General features: G+C 37.1%; 1 protein-coding gene and 1 non-coding gene across 2 annotated transcripts in view; both read left to right on the forward strand.

The window, feature by feature from the left end:
• The window catches only part of Ttc8 (tetratricopeptide repeat domain 8), a 54,150-nt gene extending 45,335 nt beyond the window's left edge, over nt 1–8,815 (forward strand). Inside the window, exons 10-14 of the mRNA XM_047540106.1 lie at nt 1,149–1,288; nt 2,782–2,956; nt 3,263–3,385; nt 5,956–6,039; nt 8,191–8,815. Coding sequence (XP_047396062.1) covers nt 1,149–1,288; nt 2,782–2,956; nt 3,263–3,385; nt 5,956–6,039; nt 8,191–8,307 — 639 coding nt within the window. The 3' untranslated portion in view covers nt 8,308–8,815. The remainder of the gene's footprint in view (nt 1–1,148; nt 1,289–2,781; nt 2,957–3,262; nt 3,386–5,955; nt 6,040–8,190) is intronic.
• Trnat-ugu (transfer RNA threonine (anticodon UGU)) lies at nt 3,490–3,563 on the forward strand. The gene has a single exon. It is a non-coding gene; the product is annotated as a tRNA-Thr (tRNA).
• Nucleotides 8,816–9,081: the final 266 nt, after the last annotated feature.

Genomic DNA, 9,081 nt, shown 5'->3' on the forward strand with positions numbered 1-9,081 from the left:
ATATCTAAATAAGTGTCAGAATGGGTATCAAATAAAAATTCTGTGTTTAAAGAAGCATTGCGTGGTGCTGCTTAGAATTGGTGGTGTCTCTTAGATTTGATATAATATGATTACAATCACACAAAAAATTGAATCCTCCTGAGAACAAGTGCATAGGTCACAATGAATGTCATGTAAGTTGAGAGGCAGAAGAGAGCCATGTGCAATGAGGGCACAGCATAATTAATCTTGAGGATGTGGAACCTGAATTAGGCCTTGAAAGTGGGTTTGAGAGATACAGCATTCATCGATAATACTAGAAGAACTGGGATTGGGATCAGCCTGGGCCCCATAGTGAGGCCCCATCACACAAATGATGGTGATGGTACTATTAAATGCATTTATTTTTGATTATCAGTGTTTAGAAAGTGTATATAAAAACCAGAAGGTGCCTTCAGCTTTTAATGGTCTCCGCATTTCTGAACTTTGGGTTGCCATCATTTCTTTCCTGAATTCTTGGTCTCCTTGCTACCATTCCTTGCTATTTTGGTTTGACCTGTGCTTACCAGCCAGGTTATTCTTTAAAAATGTGAATACAGTATGATTATGTTACTCCTCTGCTTTTAATCCTCTAATAACTTTCTCTCAACTTAGAAGGAAAAACATCTGAAGCTCTTCCCATGTCGACAAAGGCCCTGACAGCCTCTCTGGTCTCCTGTGCTGCTCTCCCTCTTCCTTACTTGTGCCTGAGTGGTTCTTCTAAGTGCTTCCATCTTAGCTGCATATTTTGTTAGTTTCTCTGCCCTTGTGAGCTTCTCCCAGGTGTGCTCAGGTCCTGGACCCTCACTTCCTTAAGATCCCTGTTCAGATAGCCTCTCCTTCAGGACGATCGCCCTTGTGTAGCACTCCCTCCCTCCCTCTCCTGCCCTGCTGTTTCTCCTCATGTCACTCATCCTCACCAGACATTACATATTTATCCATTTGTTTGTCTTCCCTACCAGATGTAAACTCCTTGAGGACAGTGACTTCATCTTTTTGTTCCTATCATGTCCCTAGGACCTAGAATAATCTGGCACATGATTCTGTTACCAAATGAATGAACTTAAATTGGTTAGACAAAAAATTTCTTGTCCAATATTAATAGAGTATCACTCTTCTGTCTTGAGCAGGAAATGAACAATGGTTCATCAGCTGCTGAATACTACAAAGAGGTTTTGAAACAAGACAATACTCACGTGGAAGCTATCGCATGCATTGGAAGCAACCATTTTTATTCTGATCAACCAGAAATAGCTCTCCGGTTTTATAGGTGTGCTTTACATTCAGTTTTTAGAACTACTTTCTTGAAATATTGGGGAAACAGTAATGAAGATAAATGAAACTGTAATGTATATGCCATGTGTATATGAATCTAAAAATTCTAATATGTAGATGCTTTATGAGCATTAAAGTGACAGTCAATAATTTGTAACTCTGTAGGGGTTGGCACTTTGTAGAAACTTACCCAGATGATTGTGTGTTTAGCTCATTGTAAAAGTTAGCTATTTCATCCACAAATGATAGCACTGTAGTTACTTAACCCTTCTTATTATCACTGCCTCTGTGAATCCTTCGAATGGAAAGACACTGAGTGAAACTGTAAGAGATTTACAAGGAACAGTGAGCTCCATGTTCTGAACCTTGATGAGAACCTGAAACAGAATCAGCTGCTTTGTGAAGTGTTATCAATTCGTTTTCCAAGTACTTTTTTTAAAAAGTCTAAATAAACTGTGCTCACTAGTTCTCTTTTGAGTTCATACTTACTTTATCCTGCACGTGACTTATGAAATTCTTTTTTTTTTTTTAGAACTGGAGATTAAACCCAGGGGCGCTTAACCACTGAGCCACATTCCCCAGCCCATTTTTATATTTTTTTTATTTAGAGACAGAGTCTCGCTGAGTTGCTCAGGGCCTCACTAAGTTGCTGAGGCAGGCTTTGAACTCTCAATCCTCCTGCCTAAGCCTCCTGAGCCACTGGGATTACAGGTGTGTGCCACTGCGCTCAGCCTAAAATTTTTTTTTAAATTATGACTTCAGCCCTTGGGTAATATGTAGGAGAGATAACTGACGCTGCCAAGGGTTCCTTCCAAATATATGTTGAGAACATAAAATATATACATGCTGCCCAGTGCATGTGCAGCTGAACCAATCCCCACCCTCAAAGTGGGTCATGGGTTTCTCAGGGCAGCTGTCCTGGATTTTCATTTGCTTAATTAAATTTTTTTGTCCTTTGTCCCTTGGGATTTATAAAGTCTAGAGGCAAAATGGGGCTCTTGAGTTGCAGTGGAAAAGCTCAGTGGATAGTGTAGTGGCCCACTGGTGGTCATGTCCTCAGTGGGAGCTCAGTGGAAGTCAGTAGGTCTGACTTAACTGTGAAATACAGATGGCCAAAAATAGGATGCAACGCCCGAAAACTTAGAAGTAAAATAGTCCTCAAATTAGATGAGAAGGTCTTAGGAATTTACCAAGGCTTTATAAAGCTAAAATGTGTGAGTTTTACCTTACATGGCTATTTATTTCTTATTTCTGTTCTCTAACAAAGCTTTTTGAGGAAAAATATATAGAAGTTGTTTTTTGGCCATTATGAAAGATATGCTTTTGTATTTGTTTTAAACATTTTTCTTTTATGTATAATAATACCTTTCATTTCTATTCTTTGGGGGTAATACTAGTTATAAGGTGAATTCATTTCTAACTTTTTTTTAAAAAGTTGGCTCTGATAAAATTGGTGTGACTCAGCTTTTCTTTGTGCTACTTGAAAAGGCGACTCCTGCAGATGGGCGTTTATAATTGCCAGCTTTTTAACAATCTGGGGCTGTGTTGCTTCTATGCCCAGCAGTACGATATGACTCTGACCTCATTTGAACGTGCCCTTTCTTTGGCTGAAAATGAAGAAGAGACAGCTGACGTCTGGTACAACTTGGGGCATATAGCTGTGGTATGTTGTCTTTGGATATAATTTCTTTAATAAAAAAGGTAGCCATGAATTCATTTGAAGAAATTTTCAGATTGTTTATTATAAATCTAGACTTCTAATAGTCTTATGTATAATTTGAGAGATTTCTGGGAGTCACTATCGCTCATTTTATATCTCCAAGTTGAGTGCACTTACACAGAATTCACACTTGACCCTTGCGATCAGTACTTGTTGCTTTTTCTGTGTAGGGGGAAAGATTTATAGAGGAAGGAAGATGGCAAGAGGAAGCACGTGTATTCATATATGTGAATGTGCTTTTCTTTCCAGGGAATAGGTGATACGAATTTGGCCCATCAGTGCTTCAGGCTGGCTCTGGTCAACAACAACAGCCATGCTGAGGCCTACAACAACCTGGCCGTGCTGGAGATGCGGAAGGGCCATGTTGAACAGGTCAGGGAGCTACTGGGGGCACCGTGGACAGTCTGCTTTCTTCACAGAATAGCTGTCATTTGTGGCTGTTGTAATATGACTTAAAAATGAGCTCTAGAGGGACTGGGGAGATAGCTCAGTTGGTAGAGTGCTTGCCTTGTAAGCACAAGGCCCTGGGTTCGATCCCCAGTACCCCCCCCCCAAAAAAAAAAAAGAGCTCTAGAGTCTGATAGGCCAGGATTTGAATCCCAGCTCTGTTGTGTATTAGCTATGTGACCTTGGGCAAGTTACTTCCTGAGTCCAAGTAGAACATTTCATTTTATTAGGATACCATATCCCTTTGTGGTCTTCCCTGTGTTGCTGAACTGTTGCATGATTTACCACCCCACCCACCATCTAGCTGTTCCTGCCCAAATCCTGGGAGCCCACCTTGAAACCTCTTTTCCTTCTGCCACCCCCATGCCCACATCACATTCAGCAAGTCCTGTCAGTCCTGCGTCAAAGCCCCATCCTGACCCTGACTTCATTCCCTGCACTGCCACCATCACTTGCCAGGACAACCACAAGAGCCTCCTGGCTGATCTTCCCCCCCACTTACATCAACAAGTAAATGTACCCTATGATACATCCTCCTTAGAACAGTCTACATGATTTTTTATGAAACAATATTATTTCATTCTTACTTTTTTGCATAAATTCTTCAGTTAACTTCTTGCATTTGAAAAAAAAAAATCTGGCCTTCTGACCCTAACCTGTGAGACTCCACATAATCTGGCCTCTGCCTCCTCTCAGACCCTGTCCTTGGCCACTCCTTTTCCATTAACAACCTTCCAGGCATGTTAGCTGTCTTGCTCTTCTGCAGATGTGCAGTGCTCACTCTTCCTTTAGGGCATCTGGAATGTTCTTCCCTCAGGTCTTGCAGTGACATTTCTTTTTGTCACTCAGGTTTTAACTGCCACCTCCTTAGAAAGGCCATCTCAAACACCATTGAAAGGAGCCCTTGGGGGCTAGAACATCTACTTTTCGTTTTTTACTTCACAGTGCTTCTCATTGTGCCAGATACTGTCCTACTTTATATGTAGAATGTAGAAGGTCAACTGCATGAAAGAGGAACCCTATCTGACATGTCACTGGTATGTTCTCAGCATTAGGAAGTGCCCAGCCCCAGGCACGTGCCAAGTCAGTATTCATGAAACAAATGGATGATCTATAAAAATAGAGTAACACTAGTGCCTACTGGAAGGTGTTTCTGTGAGGATTAGATCATGCATGTAAAGCACTTGACACACTGGAGGGTGGTATTGAGCACGTGATCTGTGCTTAATAAGTTGAACTATTGTTACATATATAACAAAAGTTTACAATGCTGAATATACTCCTGCAATATCCATGGTTATTAGGGTCAAATATTATTCTCTGCCACTTTAGAGAGGAACACATAGAGACTTGAGTGAAAGTCACTTTACTCAGTTCACAGACATGACGAGCAGCATGCTGGGCCACAAACCTGCTTTTCAAAGCACAATAACACAAAAACAATAAGGTCAGAAGCATTATTTCATAAATGCTCCCAAAATAAATAAGGTGGGTTTGTATTTTATAAGCATTATTCTAAGATGGCACGCTTTCTCATGGAATTTTGCCCATATTCATGTTAGGCAAGTACTTCTGTGATTGTCTCTGCCCCCATCTTGGTCATTGTCTTTCCCTCCTCCTTGTAGTTTCTCTAGTATACAATTAATTCAAAATGTTCTGGCAAAAGGTTTTATACTAACTCCACTTCATTATTTAAAATATTAACATCCAGCATCCTATATGAACTGATATCCTCTTATTTTCCATTTTTTAAAAAAATACACGAATTTGTCACCAGATCATGGAAATGGGTTTTGAGTTTAGCTACAAGTTGGAGTGTTGCTAATTGGTTTGTGTCTTAATGATGCATGTATGAGCATCGTGTGCCACTCCTCACGTGGTCTCTGCAATACATGATTCTGTAAGGGACAAAAAGTAATGTGAATCTTGTGTTCTGCATACTTTAGAGAACAGAAAGCTTATCATTTTCCATTGCTAGAAAACTTGGTAGCAGCACAATAAATGCTCACTCACTGTCATCCAGCTCAGAGCTGTGGGCTTTGAAATTTATTATAATTTTTGGTCTTTTTTTTTGTTGTTATTGCCTTAGGGTACAGATACTTGGAGCCTGTTAAATCAGTTACCACCAAAAAAAACTTTGGATATTGACTAAATTTAAAGCATTGAGATTACATTTTAAGTTGTATGTCAAACTGAAATATAAATGTTACAGACAGTGGTTCTCAAATAACTTTAAAGCTGCTGTAAATTTTCAATTCTTGTATTTTCTCTCTTGAAATCTTTACTGTTACCATAATTTGAGTATGATATCAGTAGTTAATTATATTTCAGTAAAAGTCCTTGTATTTCATGAGGAATGTCATCTGTATTTATCCAGCACCATGTTTATTAAGATCCCATCGTAGGTAAAGATTTCTTTTACCAATAGAACTCCCAGATATAGAACTGCTATGTGCTTATATGCCTTTGGTTCTCATTTCTTTTTTTTTCCACAGGCAAGGGCACTTTTGCAAACTGCATCGTCTTTAGCACCCCATATGTATGAACCACATTTTAATTTTGCAACTGTATCTGATAAGGTATTCTCTTTATTAGTTTACTATCTGATATGTTTCTTGTCTTTGGGTTTAAAAAAATTAAGATAAATAAGAAAATTATAACCTTATGTTCCTGAACAGAAGATTGATTTTTCAGTTGGAAGAAATGAAGTTTTTAAGTTCTTTTTATATACACAAACATCTTCACTTAATAAGCTTTAATTTATCTTTGGATATTGACTAAATTTAAATTGCAGAAGAAATCTTTTATGCTTTAAAACTTAATATTTAATCATTGAAGAAATACTCATTAATTCTTGGTTTGGGAAGGATTTGTAGTAGGCTTTTACAGCAATAAATTCCTTTATATTATTTGTAAACCATATTGCCACCAAGTCTCTTGCCATGATTGCTGTAAAATTAGGAATGTTAGTGAAATTAGGGATACTAATTATGGACAATATGGGGGAAATACAGCTTGTTGCAAGTCAGAGTCAGTGAATATCCAAAAGCTGAAAGAAATCATGTGCCATTTTTAATAAGAAGAAAACAAAAAAAAAGGTATCTTGTAACCGTTCCTTGGATACTTCCCTTTAACATGGAAGGTGAGTCTGTCTTGAGAATGAGGAAATGGCTAAAAATGTTTGTGATGTAAATACGAGTCTTTATTAACAAAAGCCATAAAAAATGTTGTTTTTTATAATATGAATATGAAGCCATACGTACTCATTCCTGTTTTGAAAATAGAATAAGCTATTATTCATGAATTATGATATTTTGTGATTGATAAGTACCAGCCGCTGTTCAAGGTGCTTTACATACCTTCTCAGATTCTCTGCCAGTCCCCTCTGTGGTATCCTTACTCATTTTTTCATACGACCGATATTTCACTTATTAAGCCTGTGCTGTGTATCAGGCCCTGTCATTGAAATGAAGGATATAGTAATGAGTTAAACAGGCAAAAACCTCTCTCTACCCCGTGAAGCTTATGTTCTAATGCAAACCGAGGCTCATGGAGGTTAAGAACTGCCCTCCCGCAGTCACATGAGCTGGCTGGTTCCAGATTCACACCCAGCTCCAGGGCTGCCACTTAGTTAAACCACAGAGAAGACTTGATGACTTGCTTTCAGGAAGATCAGCACGTTTTGACAATTTATATCTCAAAACAAGGTATTTCTTTAAGCAGAAGACAACATTTCCACACAAGAAAATAGTATGTTAAAAAGAAATGTTATGATTTTTAAAATGAAACAGTTCTTTTTTTTGCAAGGGGAGGGGTACCTGGGATTGAACTTAGGGACATTTGACCACTGAACCACATTCCCAGCCATATTTTGTATTTTATTTAGAGACAGGGTCTTACTGTGTGGCTTAGCACCTTGCTTTTGCTGAGGCTGGCTTTGAACTCATAATCCTCCTACCTCAGCCTCCCATACCTCTGGAATTACAGGCCTGTGCCACTGTGCCCTGCCAAAACAATTCATTTTTAATACATATTTATTTTACCCCAAAACCACCAGAGTTGAACTATCTAGATTTTTTGTGTGCATATACCCAAAAGCTGTCTTTTTAGAGGTGGATACATGGATCAAGATAAATTGAGACATTCAGGTAGGATATTTTTGTGTTTTTCTTTAGGCTGGACTTTAACACAATTCATTTTCAATGAACTTTTTTCTTCTTTGTAAACTTTAAAAACCACACATCTTCCCAGTACTATTTGTTAGCACTGTTTAAAGCCTCTCAGCATATTATTATGCCTTAAATATAAGAATTTTTTCTCGAATTTCCTGTTTAAAAGATAATACCCTAATCAAAATGTATATTTATGGTACATTATAAATAGTTTTCCTCAGCTGTATAAAACAGGTTGTTTAGGCATACAAAATGTCATTTTATGTTTTAGTACTATCAATAACAGGGAAAGAAACAAAGGTTTCTGAGTTCATAACTAGATAGCTGTAATGGAGTATAAATTATTTATATAATTGGTTATTTTATCTTTCTCAAATTTCTCAAAATGGAATTATAATCCAGGTGAGAGAGTTCTAAAATTTAAGTGGCATATTTGAGTAATTTACCTCTAGGGACCCTTTGAATTCCTACAGCATGCAGATGTAGGTCTTTATTTTTTTCACTTCTGTATTCATTTTTTCTGGTCTCATTCTGCTCTTTTCCTGGCATTTCTTACAGATTGGAGATCTACAGAGAAGTTACGTTGCTGCTCAGAAGTCTGAAGCAGCATTTCCTGATCATGTGGATACACAACATTTAATTAAACAATTAAAGCAGCATTTTGCTATGCTCTGATTGTTCTTAGCCCAAGTATATTTTTATGAAGAGACATTACACAGGGGGAAAAAGTGGTATGTATATATATATCTGTAATATAATATATATTATACAGACCTAGTGAAGGTATCATATCAGAGTTTATACCAGAATATATAATGAACACTTTATAATAATAATTTTGTAAGATAGTATTATGAAATGTGAGCTAAGCATTTCTAAGTATACTGCATTATATGATTAATGTTTATATATTTTCCAAACATTTTGATGGATTTTCTCGAAATTTTCATAAATGTGCATTTTTAAGTCCTTAAGCATTAGCCATTGTTTGACTTAAGTGGTCTAAAGTCTGCCTTTGAAACTATACTTTTATGGCTAATAGGATGTGTATTTATCCTCCATAGAGGCTTTATTTGAAGCTTAAAATTGTATTTCAAACTATTTTTTATCAGCTACTTTGTGATACATATATACACATATATATGTACTTATGTATTATGCTTTAAAATAAATCAGTATGTAAAACACAAATTTGTTATTTTTCATGAGTTTTATTTTGTTCATCTCAGATGAAACAGATTTTTCAAAAGTTCAGATGATCTTATATATCAAGTCAGTATTTAAAGTCTTATTTAAATGATGTACTACTAATTTTTTTTTTCCGAAAAGGCTATTTTCAGAATATCATATTAAGATAAGACTATCAGGATTATAACTCATAAGAGTCATAGACCAGGAGTCCCACCTATGTTCAATACCAAGAAAGGCTATATCCTACTACCACAGTAT

The sequence above is a fragment of the Sciurus carolinensis genome, chromosome 2 (assembly GCF_902686445.1).
Source record: "Sciurus carolinensis chromosome 2, mSciCar1.2, whole genome shotgun sequence".
Taxonomy (NCBI): domain Eukaryota; kingdom Metazoa; phylum Chordata; class Mammalia; order Rodentia; family Sciuridae; genus Sciurus; species Sciurus carolinensis.